This window comes from Cucurbita moschata, unplaced genomic scaffold, assembly GCF_002738365.1.
Source record: "Cucurbita moschata cultivar Rifu unplaced genomic scaffold, Cmos_1.0 Cmo_Scf00066, whole genome shotgun sequence".
NCBI lineage: Eukaryota > Viridiplantae > Streptophyta > Magnoliopsida > Cucurbitales > Cucurbitaceae > Cucurbita > Cucurbita moschata.
Window position 1 is genome coordinate 448,025 of NW_019268582.1, and position 25,109 is coordinate 473,133.

General features: G+C 37.1%; 3 protein-coding genes across 4 annotated transcripts; 2 read left to right on the forward strand and 1 right to left on the reverse strand.

Moving 5' to 3' along the window:
- The first annotated feature begins 248 nt into the window (after positions 1-248).
- Positions 249-3,008, forward strand: LOC111437750. 2 transcript variants are annotated; one of them, XM_023075808.1, is made up of 2 exons: positions 249-1,447; positions 2,484-3,008. In XM_023075808.1, the coding sequence occupies exons 1-2, from the start codon at positions 285-287 to the stop codon at positions 2,503-2,505; spliced, it is 1,185 nt and encodes a 394-aa protein (XP_022931576.1). In that variant the 5' UTR covers positions 249-284; the 3' UTR covers positions 2,506-3,008. The 2 variants fall into 2 exon arrangements, with proteins under 2 accessions (XP_022931576.1, XP_022931577.1); XM_023075809.1 differs by lacking the exon at positions 2,484-3,008 and having other exon boundaries at positions 249-1,715.
- A 7,613-nt stretch (positions 3,009-10,621) lies between these two features.
- Positions 10,622-11,834, reverse strand: LOC111437811. The gene is made up of 4 exons (XM_023075905.1): positions 11,716-11,834; positions 11,564-11,628; positions 11,251-11,476; positions 10,622-10,786 (listed from the first exon to the last, which is right to left on the reverse strand). The coding sequence occupies exons 1-4, from the start codon at positions 11,765-11,767 to the stop codon at positions 10,668-10,670; spliced, it is 462 nt and encodes a 153-aa protein (XP_022931673.1). The 5' UTR covers positions 11,768-11,834; the 3' UTR covers positions 10,622-10,667.
- A 610-nt stretch (positions 11,835-12,444) lies between these two features.
- Positions 12,445-20,034, forward strand: LOC111437810 (peptide chain release factor PrfB2, chloroplastic). The gene is made up of 7 exons (XM_023075904.1): positions 12,445-12,914; positions 13,242-13,454; positions 14,095-14,196; positions 18,597-18,734; positions 18,933-19,237; positions 19,318-19,471; positions 19,576-20,034. The coding sequence occupies exons 1-7, from the start codon at positions 12,543-12,545 to the stop codon at positions 19,696-19,698; spliced, it is 1,407 nt and encodes a 468-aa protein (XP_022931672.1). The 5' UTR covers positions 12,445-12,542; the 3' UTR covers positions 19,699-20,034.
- Positions 20,035-25,109: the final 5,075 nt, after the last annotated feature.

A 25,109-nucleotide genomic window follows, 5' to 3' on the forward strand; every position in this document is an offset into this window, starting at 1 on the left:
ATCAACACGCCTTGGACAAGGATGTTACTATATTACTATATTTTTTTTCAAAGGGAAGTCTAAGCTTATTAGTATAAGAAGGAAAAAAGAAAAAACATTGCAAACATTTATTGTCAGTCCAATTATTTTTCACTATTTTGGAATTACTAAGTGCTCTTTTAACATTTTTAATTTATTTTTTATATTTTAAAGCTTTTTTTCCACATTTTTATAATATATAAATATTGTTTTCTGTTAATTAGCAGGGAGCCTCCTTCAAGCTTTGTGAACTGAGCACCAAATTCATGGAATCCCAATCCCCCATTACACTCTCCCAAACAGAGCTTCAAACCGCCATCTATGGCGAATGTCTCGATTCCATCGACCCCGACCTCTTTTATGATGATTTCGATAGCGCTTCCTCCACTCCTTACGTCAGTGCTCATTCCAGCCCCTGCCGCGGCCCCATTTCCGGCTTCTTTTACAGTGCTCCGGCCAGTCCTATGCACTTTGCCATCACCAAAAACCCTACCAACTCCTCTTCTACTTTCATGGAGAATCAGTCTTCTTCGTTTGAGTTCGATTTCTCCGCTAGGTTTGGGTCTAATGGCGGTTCGAGTTCCACGGCGTCGATGAGCTCCGCCGATGAGTTGTTTCACAACGGGAAGATACGTCCGATGAAGCTTTCGACGCACTTGGAGATGCCATTGGCGCCGTTGCTGAACTTGGAGCTTGGAGATGAAGAAGAAGGGGACGGAGTCGTTGAGTTTGTTCGAGGGAGGGATCTGAGGTTGAGGAATAAACTGCAGCGGCGGAGAACTAGATCCATGTCGCCGTTCAGAAATTCGCCGATTGAGTGGACGGAGAGCGAGAATGGAGACGGAATCAGTGTGGAATGCTCTGTGACTGAGAAGGAAAATTCTGAAGAGAGTGAAGTAATCGAGAAGGTTGTAGAAACAGCTTCGAATTCTGAGGCGAGTACTCCTTCGATTTCGGCTTGTTCTTCGAGATCGTCTTCGGTAGGAAGGAGCTCGAAGAGATGGGTTTTTCTGAAGGATTTTCTGTACAGAAGTAAAAGCGAAGGAAGAAGCAACACCAAATTTTGGTCTAACATATCGTTTACTCCTGTGAAAGAAAAGAAATCAGGAGGGGCAAACCCGATTGTTGCTAAGCAAGAGTTCATAAATCCATTGGTGGATCGATCTTCAGAGGGGAAGAAAGCAAAAGGAAGAGTTGGAGCGAAGAAAGAGGCGAGTGGAAAGCCTAGAAATGGAGTTGGAAAGAGGAGAGTTGTTCCACCATCGCCACATGAGCGTCATTACACGGCTAACAGAGCTCACTCAGAGGAGATGAAGAAGAAGACATACTTGCCTTACAGGCAAGGATTGCTTGGCTGCTTGGGATTCAGCTCAAAGGGATATGGAGCTATGAGTGGATTTGCCAAAGCTTTGAATTCTGTCTCTTCCAGGTAAACTCTTCTTCTCAGCTATATATAGATTCATGGTGGCATAATGGCTTCTTGTCCATTTTAGTGTGAAGGAAAAAGGCCGATCTGAATTTTGCCCCCAATATGGTGCCTCTGTAAATTTATCCCTATGGAATATGAATTAGTTCTTACTGCATCTGTCTTTGTTTCGCCCTTTTTTGTGCACCCTTCAACAAGAGAAGGGTTGATGTTGAATTCATTCCACTGACATTGTAAGCTGATGTCCACATAAATTACTTGTTTTTGTGTCCATGAAGAATTGGAATTCCTTTTGAGCTAAGCTAGGCTAGGCCTCATGGCCATGCTTGTTATTAACTGCAGGAAGATGACGCAACTTTTCGTTTGTTGCATCAAATCTTAAGTCCATGTTTGGATCATGTCAGTTGTTGGGATGATTAGAAAACAAGAGTTGATTGGAGTGGCTATTTTGGTTGGGTGTTCTAAACTTAAGAATAGCTTTTAGGTAGCATTCAAGGTCAAGATTTGTTAAGACTTTTTTTAGTTATCTTATAAAAACAATCCTTCTGGTTTTGGAAAACTAACAACTATGGGTAGAATGCTTTTATTTTAGTGCAAATTGGAAAGATTATAACAGCATATTCAAAAGTTTAAGCAAAAACAGCTTCATTTTGGTCCTAAATGTTTGTTTCTTATTAACACTCCAAAACAGCTTCATTTATTTGGAAGTGAATGGATATTTTGTCTGTGTTTCTAGACATTGATGTATAAAGCAGTTTGAGATAATGAGAGTGGTCAAATTTTTCTGTGAAAACAAACCCACACAATTTTGTCTACTCCTTTTGGCAGCTTATCTTTAGGGTTCCATCTTTTTGGTGTCAGTCTTCTTCATGTGATGCTTGAATCATTATTTGGTAATACACTTCTCCATATTTGGAAATTCATGTGAATTTGTCAAATAGTAGTAGATACACACTTATTCTGGATAACAAACATATTACTATTCAAAGTTAGAAAAGTCTTTTGGTTCTAACTCTCCTCTTTTCCCTTTCTTGATTAGAAATACTAAGCAGAAAGCATAGGAGGCTTGTTTGGAATCATATTGGGAGTTGCTTACCCCATTTTTTATTATGTAGTTCATTCTTAGGTAGAGCCTTGAGGTAAGTACTTAGTTGAATGTGGGTGAAAAGTAAGCAAAATGGGGAGTTACACCACAAAGTTTTAAAAGGTGACCGATAGGGAGAGGTTTCCACACCCTGTGCCTTACCCTTATAAGGAATGTTTCGTTCTCCTCTCTAACCAACGTAGGACTCACAATCCACCACCCTTGGAAGCCTACCATCCTTGGCACACCATCCAGTTAAATACCATTTGTAATAGCCTAAGTCCACTGCTAGCCGATGTTGTTCGCTTTGGACAGGTTGGGGATTGCTCGTAATGAAACGATGCAAAGGGGAAAAAAAAGAGGAAAGAGTTGGGTGAGTGATGTTGATTGGTGGAAGATGTAAGGGATTCCTGAAATTGAAACGAAGAGGTGAGGTCCCAGCTGTTTTTATTGTGAATAGCTTCTCTCTGAATGTGCCCACCTACCTTAGTCCTCTAAACTCCTTTATGCATCTTTTCTCATTTTTCTCGTTCACATGTTCGTTCTTTTCTTCTCTCTTTGTCGTGTATAAGCTAAAATTTTAGTTTTGTAGTTTGAATGTATTATAAAAATTGAGAGGGAAGTCTCAGAGTACATGGACATTCAATGGCCGAAATAGTGTCATTTTTGTAGACAGCCCGAACAGAAGAGACCCCAACATCAATTCAATATTTACTCCCCACCTGCCCTCTAGTATACCAAATCTCATCATGGGTTTTAAATCTCAAATTAATTCTTATTGCTAAAACAATTTTTATGTAAACATTTGGGTTCCATCATTGTTAAAATGGTTCAGTTATAAATTTTGTTGATATGATTTGATACAACTTTTGATGAATCCAATACAAAATCAAACAAAAACAATTTGATGCAACTTTAGAAATTTGCCACTCGCTACTTAGTATATACATGATCAACTAAATTAAAAAAGGTATGATATGTGCTTACTTATTCTGATAGTGGTTTCTAACGGTAAGGACTATTTGTGAAAACTGGTAGATCTAAAACTTTATGGTAGAGAAGCTTGAATTTGTATAATATAAAGCTTGAATTACAAGAGTAAAATGAATTTTTGACTCAGCTGTAATTATGAATAACTTGTTGATAATAATTATATTAATGAACATAACTTATCTTACAACTCTTAGAATGATGATAGTTAATGAATGAAAATTGATTAATCAAAATTTAATTAATTAATTTTGTATCATTGGAGATTGTAGTTTATAGCTTATATTAAGTGGATTTATAAGGTTTCTCTCACTGGATTATAATAACAATAAAAAAATTCAATTTAATTCAAACAAAAATTTTAAGGATTCCAATTAATATATAATATATTAGATATAAGAAATGTAAATGAGATAATAAAAATTTAAAGGGTTCAAATAAATATATAATATATTAGATATAAGGAATGTATATGAGATAATAGAATTAATTTGAAAGGTTCAAATTAATATTTTATAAAATAAATAGACAAAAATATATTTAATTTGAAGGATAAGAAAATTATATATATTAAATAATTAAAAGAAAAAAAATATATTTACATTAAATACTAAAATAATTAATATATATCATATAAATTAAATAATAATATATTTAAAGTTTGAATGAGATTCAAATTAGTTAAATATATAGGGATAATATAACGACACTATTTTTTATTCAATAATAAGGTTGCTACCATATGCAAGACTTATGATTTTTTATGCGAAAACATTCATTCCAAGTCATGATGTAACCGATGGTGACTACCTATCAGGCCAACAATGTGTAGTCTACGTGAGAAGCGAGGTAACTACGGAATTTCAAACAGTACTATCCTCGTACCCTTAACGATGTCTCAGAAGATTTAACAGTGACACAACTATGGCACAACTACGACACAACTATGGCTATAGTCGATGGAGGCCATCTTCCGATTGATGAAGTGTCTGGATGATCAGAAGGTAGCGTGTTCGTCATTTATGCTAAGGGTGACGCAAAACTATGGTGGGAAGATAAGCGGGAGATACTCACACCTGACGGAGGGTGATACCATGGTCCCAATTCAAGGAGATATTTTTGGGGGAGTAATACCCAAAGTCAGCTCGATTACGGAAACAACAGGAGTTCACCCAGTTGACACAAAGTGGACGTTTTGTCACTCTCTATGGAAGGAAAATTCATGAGACTAAAGCGGTTTGCACTGAGTAGGTGGACATGGAATTAAAGATGGCTCAGTGTAGACGCGAAGATCTACTATATTGTAGAGGCCATAGACCCTATAACTTATGAGGTCACCCTGCAAAAGCCATGGAGGAGCCTAAGGTCGGAGAATGTCGAGAGTCGACGAGTATCATAGGACATAAACGACAGTACGAACAGATGGAGCCAAATCTTCCATCACTTGTATGCAGACCGCAATAGGCGAATAGATATCGCGGATAGATGCATGGCCGGATCTAGAGCTTATTTCAAGTGTGGCCAAAAGGGCCACATTGCTATGAATCCAAGGGGCTTAGGTGGTGTAGAGAGACTTATGTATACCCGCTCTCAAGTAGAGTGTAGAGAGACTTATGTATACCCGCTCTCAAGTAGAGTGTATGTACATCATCTGAAAATCCGTAGACGTGATAATTGTTAGTATGACAGACATCGATGTACTACTGAGAATGAATTAGTCAGTTAGTTAACAGACTTGGACCTGTTTACTAAATAATTTTTATACTCATTTTTTCTATTATTTGTTTTTTTAGATCGATCATAGGTTGCTAGTTGATAGTGGGAGGTGTTCCCTAGAAATGATGAGTGCAGACGCGCACCGTATGATGATGAGCGCGAATGCGCACAGATAAAGGTGTTCATGAGGCGCATGACACTATGGGGTTCCACTGACCTTCGGACATCGCTACAGATTAGTTTGACCAGAGGGTTCAGGGGGCGTGCGAGTGCCCTGAAGATTCACACTCGCACGTGTGAAGGGAAGTACTACGCATCTAATTTGTCCGAGACTGGAGGTCACCCTTATGATGTTTAGAGATAGGTCCTTAAATCATGATTGCATGTGTTTGCATTAGCATGGCCCCTATAGTGGGGTCACTTACTGGGTATTTCGAGAAATACTCAGGCCGTGTGCCATATTGTTTTTAGGTAAAGGCAAGGCGCCCATGTACATTTGATGGCAGTATCGTGATCAGAGACTATGGCGCGTATGTAGGGTAGCTGCATATTTAAAATTTCTAGTCTTAGGTTAGAATAGGGTGTTTGCATTTCATTTATTTAAATTATTTATTTTGTAATTGTTTTTATCATATTTTGAACTCCAGCATGATATTTTGAAACACGTAAGTCCGACGGTGTTTTCTATCTGTTTGAAGTATTATGAAAGTTTTAAATTCTCCACTAGATGATCATTTTTAGAATTATATTTCGAATTTAAGATGAGCATGAGACGTTAGTGGAGACTCGATATGTGGAAATTTAGGGTCGTTACAGTTGGTATCAGAGCTCTAGGTTTTAGATTCTATACACTAGCCTACGATGTAGGCTTGGCACGCTCCATGATCCCAACATCAATGCCCCGTCACCGTCAGGTACGCCTTGCATAAGATAAAAAAGGAAAAATATTTTCGAACTCACATGCATTTTCTTGTATGCTGAAATTATTGTATGTTTTAAGTATTTAATAATGAGTATGATATGATGTATAGCATGTTGAGTGTTTACTTCTGAGGCATTATGATGTATTGTATAATGTGTATATTGTTATTTATATATGCATAGTATTAAGGCCTTAGACTTAAGCAACCTTATCTTGGTTTCTAGAACCATGCTAGAGAACGAAGAAGAGAAAGAGGAAGACAAGGAAGGAGGGCGACCCGTCTTAGAGGAATAGGACGAGGTGTGGCAGTAGAGGGCCCACCTTGAGAAGGATCAGAGACTGGGTCGGTAAAAGTTACACCACCCCCAATCTTACCACCAGTTGCGCTACCACCGCTAGCGCTCCACCACAAGATGAACCTCCGCCCCAGTCTGCTCTGCCACCACAAGCTGCACCTGAGGCTGTACCCCAGGGGCGGAGTAAATGCCGGTACTAAGCTAATGTGTGAGTCTATCCAAGTCCTGGTAACCATTCAGCAAGCCAATCTACTAGCCAGCCAACAGGCCCAAGAACTATCACATGCATGATGCGTTTTGGTACCTATTATCATGTCGGAGACTACTTGTTTTGGTACCTACACTTGTGGCGTCTCTGTTTGAGATGAGTGATGCACCAGATCAAACTCAGATGGAGCCTTACTACTTCTACTACCTTTGGCATTGCCTCGTAAAGTACTAAGGGCCGTAATCTAAACATCATGCAATAATAAAATCTAGGTTAATAGGTATTCTAACCAATGTTAACCTAATTATGTTCATAAGATATAACTGACATATGCATTTAGTTCACACGAGAAGTTAGATCATGCTTGCTAACTTTACTATACACATTCTTGGTCGAGGCAAAGCATAGTTTAACTTGAGCTGTAGGGGATCCAACGACCTACTTTTTGATATCAATCTGTCTAATAGATTTAACCAACTTAAAGCTTTGGTATCAATATGCAACCATCTATGCTTATGAACACAAATATGTATAAGGTCCCTCTAATCCAATTATACGTCTTTTCTGACACAACCCTCTAGTCTCATCTCTTTGTTACACTATGTAACACGTGCTCATGGATATTTACACTAATATCATTTTCATACTCTTAGGGTTGTGTCATATGTCGATCTAACGCCGTGATGCAATGTAGCACACAACATCATAAAGCATGCTCAACATGGAAAACATCGTCATGCATACATCATACTCATCATAAAAGTCATCAAGTGCATCAAATATAACATGTACGTCATGCATCGAAACATAAATAATGTACTCATAACATACATCATAGCACAACATGATACTCATACATCATCATAATTCATACAATCTTTAGCCTATCCTATAGTAAGGTCACTCACTTGGTTGACCTTGCCCGAAGTACTCCCTAATTAGCTACGTAAGCCCCCGTTCCTTGAGAGCTGCTTCCTACGTTGTCGGAGTTTGTTTCCTATCACACCGTTCGCCACCTTTCATTAGTATTTCACAATTAAATTATCAATCACTCAATAAATGTGAAATACGGCTCTAAAACGACCTCGATTACCTTAACTGGGGCCAAAAATGGATCCAGGAGGAAAGAAACAGTGGAAATCAGGCCGAAAACGGATCCAAGAGTATAGAAACAGTGGAAATCGGACCGAAAACAGGTGAGCTGAACCGAAACAACTGCTAGGAGCTGTCGTAGCTGTTTGCGCCAAGCCGAACTGAGGGACCGCCTGCGCCTCTGTGTGCCACGTGGCAGAAGTAGAACACACAACGTCGTGCGGTGGCGTCGAGTCAAGGCGCAGGTCACACTCTAGTTCGAGTCGCGGTTGCAAAAGGCTACTGGGCCAAACTGGTCGTTAGGCCTTAGTTTACTGGACTGGGCCACAGGTATTTGGGTTGCAGGCCGGTTTAGTTAAACCGTGGGTCTGGTCTCGGGTTGGTTTCAGTTGAACCGTGGGCTTCAGGGCTGGATTGAGGTTTGGGCCGCTATAGTTGGGCTGGGCCGAAGGGAAAGGAGTCGGGCTAGCTCTCGGGTTGACCCGGATTTGGTGAATTTCGTCTTCCTTACCCGGCTTTAGCCGATTTTTTGGTGCATTTTCTCTCTCCTTCTCATAGTGTTTTTGTTGCCAATTTCGGTCCACTTTCTTCCTTTTCCTCTCTGTTTGTCGTCCCTCTTTTCTTCCTCGAAGTTTTGTGGCCTAACAATTCCTTCCTTGAAGTTTTGTGGCCTAACAATTCCTAAAACCACATATCTAAGAATGTTTAGGAAAAATCCAATTTTTTTGACCTTGGTTACCGATGACGACGCGTACAAAAAGGCACAAAACGTATCTTGAGTTATTGTGCTATCGTTAGGGATCCTTCTCATGCTGATAACTGAGCGTTTGGCGTCGATTTTCGGGTGGTTTGGGGCTCGTTGGGAAAAGTTGGAAACTCGAAATCTCTCTCTCTTGTATGTTCTTTCTTTTCTTTTTGCCGTTATTCTAAGGTGTTCTGAGAATCTTGGGCTGAAGGCTGAACGGGGTGTGGTTGTCGTTACACGTGGGATCGGCAAAATTCGGCCGTCACCAGAAACTGAGTATTTTTTTCCTTTTTCTTTTTCAGGTCGTTACATATTAACAAAACAATAGCATACCCTATAGATAAATGAGACAGATTTAGAAGAAGAGAGATGTGGTCGTTTGGTATAAGGTATATAATCTTCCTTTTCTTTTATGTATAAGAAATTACAGCTAGTTATTTAGATCTTTCCTAATTTGGTTAGTTTTGTTGTAATTATTTAGGTTTGAATTAGAAATTAAATACGAATAAGTTTATATGAGTTGCAGTAGATGATAAATAGAAAAAAAAAAAGATTAGAATTGGTCAAGATTACCTGCTAATAGAATCAAAAGAAAAATAAAAAGATAGAATTTTTTAGATATAATATATGATATGATATGTGAACGATATGATATATGTTATGGTACGATGCATTTGACGAAATGATATGACTATGATATGTTATGTGAATGATATGATATATGTTATTGTACGATACGTTTGACGATATGACACATTATGATATGATACATGTACGATATGACATGATATGTTGGGAGACACAATATGCTTATGATAAGAAACACGTGACATAATAAGATGTATGATAGGAATGACATGCAATAAGATGTTTAGACATGATACACATCTCCGAAATTACATGAAAAGTTATGATAGGAAGGAAAACGCTAGAGGGGTTGTCATACATGATAATGAAAAATAAAAATTGTTGGGACTTCATGCATTATTGTTGTTCATGCATTGGGAAATACCCCTTTTTACAATGGTACAGACGCGTACGTTACGAAACAAGAAAATGATCGTTATGGTTATCATAATGTTGCGACGACATACAGGAAAACGATCATTATATTTATATAATGCTGCATGGTTAGGCAGGGAAACGATCATTATGTTTTTCTTAATGTTGCGACGGTCTCTATTCCTAAATGGGTGTCCAACATTAACAACTATCAGAGAAGGCTTGCCTCACAAGACAGAGGTTCCAGGAGGTATTCGAAACGACTGGTGGGTCCATACTCACATGTGTGGACAGTGTCTAGAACGGTAAATACACATCCAATTAGCCCTTTTAGAATAGTTGCCTAAAGAATATAGACGGATATGATGACACATGCATAGACTAGTTATAATTATTTTCTTAACCTTAGATTAGAATAAGGTGTTTTTAATTTTAACGTTTAGTTATTTCATTCAGTCGTTTTAAAGGCGTTTACGAATACGTAAGTCCATGACATTGTTTTAAGATAAATGTTATATATATATATATATATTTTTATAAAGTTCAAACGCTTACTTCTACACAAAATGGTTACGTGATGATGACAGTAACGATATAGGTAAGTAGAAATCTAGAGTCGTTACAAACCTAACCAAATTAAACGAGATTATAGATGATTACCCACATCTAAGGCTCATTTAATACAAAAGAAATTGAAGGAAATGTCATTAGAAACAAGCAAATGGAAAGAAAGATGGATTTGGCGGCGAAGAAAGAAGACAAAGTGAAGCCTAAATTTGCGAAGAGAGAAGAGTACATAGAGAAGTTGAAAGATCATAACTTGAAACATTATGTTTCTTCATGTGACCCATTTGTGATGGTGAAGTCTCCAAACACACAAATGTAGCTACTAAACTTGTTCTTATGTTTGTTGTTTTGTTCTTTTCTTTCTCCTGATTGCTCGATATCCTAACCACGTGATCGACATCCAAATGAGCATTTTTTGACTCATTCAACATTGTTGGCCGCTTTCTCACCGATTTTTACAGAAGGCCAAATTTTTTTTTTGAATTAAAATAAAATAATGTCGATTATTTGAGATCTTAGTGACGTTTTGGAGATGAAATCTGACCCATAAGATTGATGAATGAATATTGAAATTGAACGAAGTTGAAGTGTAGTGTGATGCTTATAAGATGAAAAAACAACACCCAATAAGAGAAAAAAGATAATATAGTGTGACCCATTTTTGTAAGGTGTGGCCTTTGCTGATTTCGCCTTGCATGAAATATCCGGGATTGAAGTTCCCTACACAATGAACAATTTACGTTATACAACATGCTAAAAACTACGAGTCTCTACAATGATATGATATTGTCTTACTTTGAAAATAAGCTCTCATGACTTTATTTTTAGTTGACCCGAAATGTCTCGTACCAATAGAAAGTATTCCTTACTTATAAACTCGTGATTATTCCTTTAATTAGCTAACGTGAGACTCCCTCCCCATAATCCTCAACCGCTCTAAAGTACTAAAAATTGAACCAATGGACTGTTAGAGTTCAATTGAAAGATTTTGTTTGAGTGAAGAGGTTGTCTTCTCTCTTCTACGTTAGGAATCACGACTATCCACAATGGTATGATATTGTCCATTCTGAGCATAGATCTCAAAAGACCTCATGCCAACGGAGACGTATTCCTTACTTATAAACTCATGATCATCCATGTAATTAGCCAATGTTGGACTCCTAAATATGACTACACGTATATACCTCTTTGGGTTGAGTAGCTACATCCAGCACGAAGGGCGTTTTGAATGTCAGGCACGGTGGCTTTGTTGTAGAACAAGAAGTTATGGAACGCATGATCGAGGCAGTTAAGTAGAAGTTGTGTTTCAATGAGGCATGGTCCATTGCAAAACAAATTAGTAGCCTCGAGGGGGACATTCAAATTCCCAGTTGGGTTCAACCTATATGCACTTTCACACCCATAGTATATCTATACAACAAAAGTGAAGGAATGGGCGTAAGTGAAACTCATCAAACAAAACAAAACCAAATGAGAGAGAGAGAGATAAGAACACACAAGGTTGTTGTCAAAACATTGGAAGGCTTGGGTCACCCCTTGTCCTTCAAGCTCCTCACCACAAACTGTCACAACAACAACAAACAACCAAATGGATGATTATATGGGCGAGAACTAACCATATTCGAATCGAATTGGAACGAGAGGAAGACCTGAGGAGCAGTAGAGGGCGAGAAGGAGAAGGATGGGAAGTGGGGAAGCCATTGTTGTTGTGAGAAAACTAACAACTGTGAGAATATATAGTTAAGTGAACAGAAGAAGAATGGGAGATGGGAGTTGGGAATTAGGCCAACGCAAGATGTGGAAAAAGGGAAGGGTAGTTTTTGTGTTGGGGATAAAATCATACACATATTTTGAGTTTAGGCCAACAACTTTGTATTAAAATAAAATTAGGTCCAATAAAATAAGCTATGGATACACCAAATAATCACATTATCTAACTCATAATTTCCATTATTTATATTTTTTACTTTCACCTATTCGTCCGTATTTAACCTATGTTAATATGTTATGCTTTTTACTTGTTGCTTTTAATTGAATTTGTTTATTTATTTTTAATAAATATAGATTGCTTTGTGTTTTAAAAGGATTACATTCTAATAATTATAAATTATGGATAAATAATTTTTTTAACCACCGAACAATTTAGAAAATAAAAGGTTGAATTGGGTTAGGTTACCATCTAATTGGATCAAAAAAAATTTCTTTAACCGAACCCAACTCGGACCATGTACACGGAACAGGACCATGTATGGAAGATGTGTAGGGAAATATGCGGGAGAAAATCAGAATTTACTATTTAATTTTTTTTAAAAAAAATTAAAAGTTAAATAAGAAAATTAATACCATTAAATTTAAAATTAATAAAAAAAGTAAAATGAATCTGGAGCGCTAAAACCCTAAACCCAGGAGAGTAAGAGGGAGGGCATGGCGGTTGGTTATGAAAATCTGTGATTCTTAATTCAATTGAAATCGAAATATGTCCACTTTTGCTCTTGGAAAACGATTGTGCAATCGAGTCTATGCCCTCTTCCGCAATTCCAATCACAGAGGGGTATTAATCTCCAGGCGCCGGTTATTCACTGAGCTCCAATGTTCATCAGCTACACCTCAAAATTATGTCCTGTTCAATTGTGGGGTTTCTGATTTTAAGAACATTTCTGGGTTCCCCTTTAGCACGTTGCGCTTGTTTTCAACGCAGGTTGCGATTGAGCCCTCAACAGCCGATGGGCTTACAGTCGAAGGAATTATTGGAAATCGATGGACGATTCTTGAGGAGAGCGAGAGCGATTGGAGGAGCCATGCTGCTGCAATTGCCCAATCCATTCATCTAATCAAGAAGCGTTTACAGGTTTTTGCTTGATCTCCTAATCAGAATTTATCAACTATTTCTGCTTTTCAGTGGGTTGATGTTTTTTTTTTTTTTTTTTTTTTTTTTTTTTTTTTTTTTTTTTTTGAAATGCTTACTGCATTTCATAACATTTACCTTCTAGTTTATAAAAATTGGAATTGTTATAAAATGAATTTTTTAGCTTTAAGAGCTTGGGTTGGAATAAAATGCGTGAAGTAGTGCTTATAATTTATATTTTAAAAAACATAAAATGAAAGTTGGTTATGAAACGGGCCTCAAAGTTTTGATTATCATTTTGTAATGGCTGTGAATCTTTGGTGATGGCAGTGGAAGAAGCTGATGATGAGATTGGAATTGTTATCTGTGGAGTTGAATAAGGCTGATCTATGGGATGATCCTGCACATGCAGGGAAGATAAGTCGGGAGCATGGTTCTATTATGGGTAAGATTAAAGAGATAAAGGCATTTGAGAGAGAATTGCTTGAGCACATCGACATGATAAAGCTTGCCAGAGAAGAGAATGATGCAGAGTTGGAATCGGTGGGCTCTAAATTCGTCTTCTAGGCATGAATTCTTTCTTTTTGTTTTGTTTTTTTTTTTCCTCTTTTGAAGATGTTGAGTTTTGTGCATATGTGCATCCATTCTTCTCAGTATGTTATGTAATTATGTAGTTAATGTCTTTTCATAATCAAGAACAGAGTAAATAAGAATGTCCTGAACTTGATATTTTTATAGTGAGAGAAAGATTTATCTTATATGCCCTTAAGAACCCGAGATGTTTGGTGATCAGAGTTCTGGGTTCAAACTTCCATGCCAAGAACTTATTAACTTAAAATCTTGTTGCCTCCTGGAGCTGACATTGGAGTGATTGAGTCTCCTTGAGAACTAGTGGGTGCGTCATGAGAATAATGAGAATAATGCAAACACCATTGCTCTGATTACTAGAAACTGGTAGGAAATATAGAGTTTTCCATTTTGGTTTGTTCTAGGTTCGACAGACATTGCTGTTATTATTGCTTCGTATTATTCCTTTCCCTTTACCAAACACTTCGTGCATGTCTGAAGCTGTCATTTGTTCTCGGTGAGATAAATATCTTCATTTGAATTTAGACCAAATTTTTTAGAGAGTAGACAAATTTTTCTTTTCTTTTAATCCTGTAATATGCACGGCCTTTTACAGGAGTCGCTAAATGCTCTACTTAGTATGAGAAGAAATTCAAAAGAGAAAGAGCTTGAAGCTTTGTTAGCTGGGGAGAACGATTCTTGCTCTTGTTATATTGAGGTTAGCCTAACTTTGTGCTGCTAATATTTGATTCTTGTGTGAATTTTTCTCATATGTAGCATTACTTTGTTCATTGCCGGATTAAAGTTTTGAAAAATGTTAACAGTGAATAACATTGTTGGCTATTTCTTTTTCTAGGTAATCTATATTTATTTTATTATATTGCTGGAACTTTATTTCCTTGTTTGTAAACGAGGATTTCTTGATTTTAGAATCCCTTTCTTCTCATAATAATGTACAGAAAATGTCATCTCTCTTGATATTTCATATATGGTATCAAAGCAGAAAATCCTAATTTTTAGAAACCCTAACCCAAGCTGCGCTGCTGACATCTTTGTCGCTGCCGCTAATTGTCTGTGTTTACCTAGTGCTGCCTACTGACAAAGTTGTCTACCCTTGGCATCTCGACCTCACATTACACATCACACACAAGACCTCGAGTTCGCGGTCTCTGACTGCTGCTGCTGCGTTTGATGCTGACTGCCATAATCTGTGACCATCAACCGTTGCTGTCTGCATTGTTGGTAATCTGCGCCACTGCCATTGCTCAGCCTATGTATCGTTCTGACTTGCCCTAGTTTTTGGCTCTCAGTCATTTTTTTCTTGCTATTTTCTTCTGTGGACTTGGCTTCTATTTTTTTGCCAGCCTTGAGGCCTATTGATTTTAGCAATAATGTTGGGAAATAAGTTTTCAGTTGCTAAAGTCTCAAATAAATCGCATCCATTCCAACAGTCCTACCATCCAAATTATATCCATTCAACTTAATGTAGATAACTTTATTCATTGGTCCCAAAGTGTTCGAATGTATATTTGTAGACAAGGGAAGATTGACTACCTTATTGGAGATAAAATAGTGCCTGCCAAAGATGGTCATTCATTTGTTGTGTGGGATGCTTAAAACTCCATGTTTATGACTTTGCTTGTTAATTCCATGGTAGAGGTTATCAGTTGTAACCATTGTTACTATATTGCAAGCCAACTATGGGATAGTGTGACTTAGATGTATTTAGATTTGGAAAATCAGTCGCAAGTATTTGAGTTGAATCTCAAATTGGGGTGACATACGACGGAGGTAACCCAATTACACAGCATTTTCACTCTCTAAAGTCCCTAAAGAGGATTTGATAAGACCTCGATCTCTTTGATACGTATTAATGGAAGTTTATGGAGAATAAAAAAACACCACACGTACATAATGGAGGATGGTTATCTTTACAAATTTCTGGCCGACCTCAATGTTGAATTTGATGAGGTTAGAGGCGGAATACTTGGTAAAACTAACCTCCCAACTATACAATAAAGTGCATTGGAAACAATCGCCAGAATGTTATGATTAGGAAGAAACTCATCGATTCAATAGAAAGTTCAGCTTTGGTGGTTAAAGCTACCACATACAAGGCTTCTGATCAATCAAACAAGACCCATGAAATGCCTCGTGTCTGATGTGACTGCTGTAACAAACCTTGGCGTACTCGTGAATGTGGTGGAAACTTCACAGAAAACCGGAAAATAGGAAGAGTAATAAGCAAAGTGAGAAGAACACTGATCTCGTGTTGATATTGTTGAACCCTTTCAACAAAGAACAAGTTGATCAAATCTTGAAACTGTTAAAGTCCACTTTATCATCTGGTAATTCTAGTGTTTCGTTGGCACAAACAGGCTATTGTCCTCAAACTCTCTCTTGTCTCAACTCATCTTGAGGGACTCAAGATTCTGGAACTTTTGATCATATGATTATTTCCTCCAAACTTGTATTGTAATGGAAAATTTTGAATTGTCGAAGGTAGTTTCACTTTTATTGTGGGAAAAGGAACCATTAAATTACCTCACACATTACTTTACATTCTATTTTTCATGTTCCTAAATTAGCCTATAATTTGTTATCTGTGAGTAAAATCTCTAAGGATGTAATTGTCGTGTTACCTTTTTGATTCCCATTACATCTTTTAAGATCAGGACTTGGGGGAGATGTTTAGGTGGGCTAGAAGACTCGGTGGTCTCTACTACTTCGATGAGTCTCCATCTAGTCACAAAAGAGCTCAGAGCTTGAGTAGTATTAGTTCTACTTCTCTTAAAGAAACTATAATGCTTTGGCATCGTAGACTTAAATATCCCAGTTTTTCATACCTAGTATTTGTTCCCAAATTTAGTTTAAAGGAATTGATTGTTCAGTTTTTCATTTTGGAAGTTGTATCTCTGCAAATAAATCACCGATCCACATTTTTTTGCCAAGCCTTACAAGGCTTCCTCACCTTCTTACTTAACTCATAGTGATATTTGAGGACCTCTAAAGTTTTGACTGATAGTGATGATCACACCTCTTTAACTTATATTTATTTATTAACAAAAAAGTCTAGGGTGAATGATCTTTTTTTATGTATTTTTACAGCATGGTTGAAACTTAGTTTCAAACTAAAATTAGCATTCTGCACTCTGATAATGACGATGCATATTTCAAAGAGTATTTTATTGATTTCTGCAAGTTTGAGGATTTTCATCCATTAACGTGTCAAGACACTCCCCAACAAATTAGTATTACTGAATGAAATAACTGACTTTTACTCGAGTCGCTTGTGTTCTTATGTTCTCTATGCATGTTCCTCTTTCTTTGTGGTGAGAAACTATTCTCATGGTTGTATACCTTATTAATTGAATGCCTACAAAAATTTTGAAATTTAAAACCCCTGGATCACTTAAAGACCTTTTCCCCCATTGTCTTCTCGTTTTCTGACTTATCGATCAAAGTTTTTGGATGTACTGCTGATGTTCACCTTCCTAATTTTTTTCGGTCTAAACTAGATTATCGAACTGTTAAATGCATCTTTTTAGATTATGGCTCTCACAATAAAGCTTATAAATGTTTTGACCCTTTGACCAAGACGTACTTTGAAAGTTTGGATGTCTCCTGTTTTGGAAATTCAATATTTTTTTTGGAAAAAATTCTCTTCGAGGGGAGATGATACTGAACTTAGAAGATACGTTCAGTTATTCTTCTCCTCTTCCTAATATCATAACCTCAAGGTTAACCTTTCTAGTTCTTTAATGCCAAGTACTCCAATGAATGACTCTAAGGACCCATGTACTGGATTCCCATTTCTTCATCTTTCCCTAGATTTTTTAATCTAATATACTTGGTCTTGATATTCCAATAGCCCATAGGAAAGGTACCCAAGATTGTACCAAATATTCTATAGCAAACTATGTTTCTTACTATAGGTTGTGCAATAGTCATAGAGCTTTTACCTTTAGGATAGATAACCAATATGTTTGTTCCATGGAATATGCAAGAGGTTCTAGATGATTCAAATTGGAAGTTATATTGGAAAGATGAATGTTCTTAACCAAATCCCACACGAGACATAGTAGAATTACTAGAGTATAAGAAAATAGTATGATGCAAATGGGTGTGACTATAAAGTACAAAGCTAACACTAGTGTTGAAAGACACAAAGCCCAACTTGTTGCTAAAGGCCTTACTCAGACCTATGGAATTGATTATCAAAAAACGTTTGCTCCTGCTGCCAGTAGTAACTTCAATAGAGTTCTGTTATCTATTGCTGACAAAGCAGATTAACAAAGTCTGTTAGTTAGCATGGTAAGTCGATTTATGCATGCTCCCAGACCAACTCATTTTTAAACAATGATATAATCCTAAGATACTTCAAAGGTACTCTAGGCAAATGTATACTGCTTAAGAAGCATACTATTTGCATATTGAAGTTTACAATGATGCTGACTGGGCAAGCAACACCACATGAAAATCTATTCAGGTTACACTGCTCTTTTGTTGAAGGGAATCTAGTTATCTGGCGAAGCAAAAAATAAAATGTAGTAGCCAAAAGTAGTATTAAACTTGAGTTAGGTCCTCAGTCCATGGAATTTGTGAGGGTATATGGATAAAAAGACTATTGGAAGAATTGAAATTCTCTTGAAAGACACCAAAGCATATTTATTTTGACAACATGGCAGAAATTTACATTGCCTGTAATCCCATCTTTCATGATAGGACAAAACATATCAAGGTTGATAAGCCTTTTATAATGGAGAAGATTGATGCATGAGTAATATGCCGTTCCATATCTTATTATGACAGAGCAAATTTGTGATGGTACTTACAAAGGGGCTCCCAAAGTTACAATTTGATAAGATGATCGACAAGCTGGCAATGGAAGATATCTTCAAACCAGCTCGAGGGGGAGTGCTGGTTATTTTTGTTTTTAGTTAATCAGTATTTGTTGTATTATATTTCTGCAATATTATTTCCTTATTTTAAATGAGTGTTTCTTCTATTTTGGAACCGTTCTTCTCATAATAATATACAGAAAAGATTCTCTCTTGTTATTTCACATAAATATAGAGGTACAGGCAGCAACCTTTTGCATATTTGTTGATCGAACAGGTACAAGCTGGAGCTGGCGGTACTGAGAGCATGGATTGGGCAGCAATGGTCATGCAGATGTACATAATGTGGGCTCAACGGCGCGGTTTCAAGGTTACTGTTATGGAAGAAATGCCGGGTGAGATTGCAGGAATCAAGGTTCACTCTCTGCTAACTTCATTTTTCGATTTCTTCATTGTGACATCTTACAAAAATGTTCCTGGTAGCTAATATAATGTTTTAACAGTTCAAGATTCTTATATCTTAGGTCTATTAATCATAAGTTAGCCAGAACAGATTCAAGCTCTGGCTGGAGTTATAAACCACTAGCTTTGACAAATTATTCTGTTATTCCAGCGAGCGACAATAAAATTAGACGGCGAATATGCTTTTGGATATGCTAAAGCGGAAGTGGGCGTTCACAGATTGGTTCGCATCTCTCCGTTTGACAGTAACAAGCGACGACATACTTCATTTGCTGCTGTAGCTGTCATTCCAATCACAGGTGATGCTTCAACTCATGTACAAATCAATGAATCAGATCTTCGAATTGAGCGTTTCCGATCTGGAGGAGCTGGTGGTCAGAGTGTTAACACCACTGATAGTGCCGTGAGGATAGTCCATATACCCACAGGGATTACAGCAACTTGTCAAAATGAAAGGTAAGAAATATTAAAACTGGTTCACATGATGTATAAAACTACTGCTGGATCATTGCTTATTGGAATGGGAAATAACACAGATCGCAACATCAAAACAAGGCCTCAGCTATGGCGGTACTTCAGTCTCGATTAAATCAGCTTGAGATGGCACGACAAGCTCAGATGAATGCACAGCACACACAGAGTTTATCTGATATCACTTGGGGAAACCAAATCCGTAGTTATGTGCTTCATGTGAGTTGTTTTTAGCATGGTGCAATTTGATTTTACCTCTAGTGTTTTGTTTATGAATTGTTCTTCAGTCATTACTAAATATACCAATTGCTTGATGTTTTCAGCCTTATCAAATGGTAAAAGATCTTCGTACCAATTATGAAGTATCGGATCCTGACTCGGTTCTTGAGGGAGATCTTGACAGCTTTATTTTGAACTATTTGTCGACATCCTTGGACAAAGATTGAGATGGACCATAAAGTTGTACTACAATTGATAGTAATCTAGCATCTGAATTTTATTAAAAACTATAGTTTAGAGCGTTGATTATGTGTATAATAGATTCTTGAACTTTTCGAAGTGTCTAATTAGACATTTTGATAACTTTTAAAGTTTAGGAACTTATTAAATAGACGATCGGAAAAAATATATGATGAGTTTTTATGGGAAGTTTATAGATTAAACAGTAATAATTGTTGTCTAGTTCTTGTAAGATAAGGGTTTGCGGTTTTTGTCATCTTTCCTTTTTATGTGTTGGTTGTTGTTCACCAACACCAGTTCAACGTGCATTTCATCTTACATCCCTTTCATCTAATTTAACAAATTGTGTTCCACCCTATGCTTTGTCCTCCAAATGCATATATATACACTGAGTATTCATATTACAAAGAGCTGGCCTATGTCGATCAATTGATATCTCCACTTCTGGTGCTAGGATTGCACAACTCATCTAGATGAAGAACAAAAGGAACAAAAGATAGAGGATGCCAGAAGAAATATATGTGGACAACTTAACAATTTTCCTACTTTGGAGACTGACTCAATCAAGAATCTCATCACTGCCCTAAGACCAAGTTTTCTCAACATTAACACATTTTGTTAACATGTCAGGTTGATGCACCTTTTATTTTCTCAAAACACATTATATTCTTTCTTACATGCGATTGAAATGGTATCATCTTCTAATATAATTTGTTTTGGTTCATCACCAACTATATGACACTTGTCTTGTCTCAACCATCACTTAACTAATTGGTTGCCACTTCTATGTCGCTACCGAATCAAGTATTGATGTGGATTTAGTGGTTAGATGTGACCATGATAGTCTTAAACATGATATATTTGATGTTTATTTTGGGGAAGGATTGGAGGCCAAATTTTTTACTAATATGTATCATTTTCAATAGAAGATATTCATACCAGATTTGAATTTAGGAGTACCAGGTTAAGACTATCCCAAAAGTGGTGTTTGCGAAAGCGAATAAATTAATAGTCAGAGAGTTCGGACCTAAGCTTTAATAGCTATTTAAGATAAAAATATAAATCACAAAGTAGGTTTGTCCGGTTCAAGTCCTCAATTTGATTGGTGTTCTCTTTGTAACTCTTGAGATGGGTAGGGCTGCCAAATTGATGGCTTTCATCCTTCTCGTGTCTCGATACCATAGGATGTTCAAGCATTTCACTTTGGTCTCCATCATGAAGTTGTGGGCAGCTCCAAAATCAACAATAGTGTTCTTGGCTACTCTTTGTTTAACCCAGGACTCGACATACATAAGATCATGTTCGCTAGCGCTTCTATCTCTACCTACTCTCCTAGAGAGTAGGGAAATACTTTAGTGCCCAATACCGAAGTTTTCAATGTTTTTGATTGTGTTTCAACTTGCGCCATCTCACACACAACTGTTCTGAATTCGTTTCAAATTTGGCTTGGAAGGCATAGAGCCGTCTTTTGTGGTCATTCAAATTCTCGATGGGTCCTTAACGGTAATTGTATTAATTGTGAGGTCTCCACCTACCTCTTTCTTGGGAAGATTCATAGTGTAACTGTAATAGGCCAAAAGTAAATAAAGAAATAAACACAAAAAAAGTTAAAATAATAATAATTAATTAATTAATTAAAATTAAAATTAAAGAAAGAAAAAAAAAATCTTTCCTTTCCCCACCTCTCTCCACTAACCTCTCATCCCTTCCCACAATTATCTCTCCTCTACCCATCTTAGGCCAACTCAAAAAAAAGAAAGAAATAGAAAACGTGCACAAAAAAAGAAAGAAACAGAAAATAACAATGGTGTTTGAGAAGAAGTAAAATGGCTTTGAACAGATTGCAGATTTAGAGATTTTTGTCAGTTATTACGGTTGACTTGGATTTCAAAAGACAGAATCGAACTTTCAATAAGGATATATACGTGACAACGACTTGAGCTAGCCAGGTAAGTGACCTTACTATCGGCATGGTTATATTTGATGTTGACACGTGCCCTGTGGTTCGGCACGTGTCATATATATTGATGTGTGAATTGTCTGTGGATCGATATGCTTCCTATATGTTATGTTATGTTATAATATGTGGATTGTATGATAATAATTATGGTACGATGTGCTCTAGGAGATGTTTGAGATAGGATACGAGAAGGATGCACAAAATGAAATGTAACGATAGGAGTAAGATACGTTCATGAAACGTTGGAGTTAGGTTACATACCGGAGTGCTATGGATAGGAGAGATTGATGAAAGAATATGGTTAGGTTATGGGTAGAAAGGGATAGGTTTGTGATAGATTGATGGAACGATAGCATTAGAGTACGTTCTTGTGACGATATGACTAAGGTATGTCACGTAATGATATGTCTGTGATAGGTATAAGAACGTTAAGGCTATAAGTTAGAGAACGATATGACTATGAAGTGTTTACGTTATTGACTTGGTTATGATATGATACATTGTATGATAGATTATGGTACTTAAGTACGAAATCATGTGAACGTGAATGTATGTTATTTATGCTGCTTAATTGATGTGATATGAATGCATGTGACGATGTGTGGCCCTTGTACAATTTTGGCTTGTTGTATCAGTATTGAAATGTAACTGAATGAATTGTATGACATAAAATACGGTAAATTGCATGATACATAACCCCGCTAGGAATATGTATGATATGTAATGAAATGAGAATGAAAATGACTCGTAAGCATGAAAACGTGACACGGGGTTATGTTCATTAAATGATGACTATAGGACTAGTGGGACCTCATGCATATTGTGTGATCATGTATTTGGGGGGATACCCCTATCCCATCACGAGGGTACGGACGCGTACATCCAAATGGCAGGACAACGATCGTTATGCCTTGCATAGCGCTGCCGTGACGGTTTTAGTTTTAACGGGTCCCAGTGGGCCCCCAGAGCATGCCCACCGGCTAGGGACAATGGCCCAGCGGTGTGCGAACTAGCTAGTGAGCCCATACTCGCACGTATGGGCTGCGTGTAGAGTATATGGTACACGTCCACGATTACCTGTTAGGATTACACTGTAGGAAAAACGAAACGAAACGAAATGAAATGAAACGAAACGAAACGAAATGAAAGATAGGTCCCATCATTTCATTGCATGTGATTGTTGCATTTAACTCCAATAGTGGGGTCACTTATTGAGTATTTTTCAGGTCAAGGCAAGACATTCCTGTACGGCTGACGACGGCATGGGCTGTCACGACGTACGAAAAACGCTATGAAAAGTCTACGATAGCATTTTTCGTAAGCTATTGTACTTATTGTTTGTTGTAGTGGTTGATCCTCGAATCATAAATAATAATCCTTTAGTTTTTTGGTTTGATATTTTCAAATTTCTTCCAAATTAGAGTTATAGTGAGTCATTTAATCTCAAACTTGTTCCTACACATATTAAACAAGATTTCCCACAACTTTGGTGAGGTTGAGTGCTTAAAGTGTCCCAAACATATTCTACCAATTCGACCTCCATTAACGGTCAAATTTCATAGCTTGAAAATGCAATCCGAGCTACAAGAAAATTTGTTTTTCCCACCCATGACAAATGCTTTTTGGCACAAGTAAAGTCTTTTCAAAGAAATATATATATATATAAAAAAGAAATGCAATATTCCATTATCTATCATGATAGATAATGTTAAACTACATTTTTAGATGATGAATTTTATGAATGATAATTCTATATTTTAAAAATTAGATTTAAATACTTTAGATTTAAGAGTTTCAAAATCACATTATTCCATTAATTGTTCATTTTTAATAGTCTTTACACATATATCATTTCTTATAACAGCATAAGTGGTTGATTCCTAAGATTAGTAGTCCCAACCAGACAATAAATATCTAATTTTTCCGTTAAAGTTGAATTTTAGACAACAAATTTAAAGATGAGACAGAAGAGAAAATTGTTTAAAAAATTTCTAGAACTATATATATATATATATATATATATAAAAGAAAAGGAGAGGAAGAACCAAAGACGGCCACGTGTTTATTATCGGCTAGAGCTATGTGTTAGCTTCATGAGGAGATGTGTGCAGCCAACTTGATCTGACCCACACTTCACGCCCAACCTAGTCCAAGGTCTGTGACCCGAGCCGATCGTCAACCTGAATCAGTTCAACTATGCCTGTAACGACCCTAAATTTCCATATACACAGAGTCGCTACTAACGTCTCATGCTCATCTATAATGCGGAAATATAACTCTTACATGAACATAATTTATAACGTAAACTTCAAAAAGAAAACGTTTAAAACAACTTTTTCTCTGGAAAACACAGCCATGGTGTTACGTATTTAAATATGAAATACTGGAATGTAGAGAAAACAAAAACAAATACAAAATAATTTAAAACAATGAAATGCAAACAACCTATTCTAACTTAAGACTAGAAATTTAAATATGAATCTACCCTATGCACATGCCACAGTCTTTTCTCACGATGCTGCCGTCCTCCGTACAAGTGCGCCTTGCCTTTACCTGAAAAATGATGTGACACACGGCCTGAGTATTTCAAAGAATACTTAGTAAGTGGCCCCACTACAGGGGCCATGCAAATGCAAACACATGCAATCATGATTTAGAGACCTATCTCTAATCATCTTAGGGGTGGCCTCCAGTCTCGGACAAATTGGATGTGTAGTACTTCCCTACACACGACTCACACGTGCGAGTGTGAATCCCCAGGGCGCTCGCACACCCCCTGGACCCTCTGGTCAAGCTAATCTGTAGCGACGTCTGGAGGTCAGCGGAACCCCATAGTATTATGCGCCTCATGAACACCCTCATCTGTGCGCATTCGCACCTGTGCGCGTCCGCACTCATCATACGGTGCGCGTCCGCACTCATCATCTCTAGGGGAAGTAGCCCTATGCTTATGAACATACATTATGCACGAGGTCCCTCTAAATCCATCATAATGTCTCTTCTGACACAACCCTCTAATCTCATCTCTTTGTTACTCTAGGTAACACATACTCGTGGATATTTATATTAATATCATTTTCACGCTCTTAGGGTTGTGTCCTATGTCGATCTAACGACATGATGCAATATGGCACTCATCATCATATAACATGCTCAATATGGAAAACATCATCATATTAAGGTAAACGTCACGCAATCATCATACTCATCATATTGCCACAAAGTGCATCAAACATATCAAGTACGACATTCATCAAAATATATAAATACTGAGCACATCATCAGGTATCATAACCCACACATCATCATAAGTCATACATCCTCATAACTCATATACCGCATCGTACGACATAGTTCTTACAACATCGTAACTCATACAATTTTTTTAGCCTATCCTATAGTAAGACCACTTACCTGGTTGGCCTTAGCCGAAGTATT

Excerpts from the sequence above, each read along its gene's own strand:
- LOC111437750 (XM_023075808.1), top strand. The coding sequence starts at position 285 with ATGGAATCCCAATCCCCCATTACACTCTCCCAAACAGAGCTTCAAACC. Across the intron at positions 1,448-2,483 it reads TTGAATTCTGTCTCTTCCAG|AAATACTAAGCAGAAAGCAT; the intron begins GTAAACTCTTCT and ends TTTCTTGATTAG.
- LOC111437810 (XM_023075904.1), top strand. The coding sequence starts at position 12,543 with ATGTCCACTTTTGCTCTTGGAAAACGATTGTGCAATCGAGTCTATGCC. Across the intron at positions 12,915-13,241 it reads TAATCAAGAAGCGTTTACAG|TGGAAGAAGCTGATGATGAG; the intron begins GTTTTTGCTTGA and ends TGGTGATGGCAG. Across the intron at positions 18,735-18,932 it reads GTGAGATTGCAGGAATCAAG|CGAGCGACAATAAAATTAGA; the intron begins GTTCACTCTCTG and ends CTGTTATTCCAG.
- LOC111437811 (XM_023075905.1), bottom strand. The coding sequence starts at position 11,767 with ATGGCTTCCCCACTTCCCATCCTTCTCCTTCTCGCCCTCTACTGCTCC. Across the intron at positions 11,477-11,563 it reads AATGTTTTGACAACAACCTT|ATATACTATGGGTGTGAAAG; the intron begins GTGTGTTCTTAT and ends TTTGTTGTATAG. Across the intron at positions 10,787-11,250 it reads TAGCTACTCAACCCAAAGAG|GGAACTTCAATCCCGGATAT; the intron begins GTATATACGTGT and ends TTCATTGTGTAG.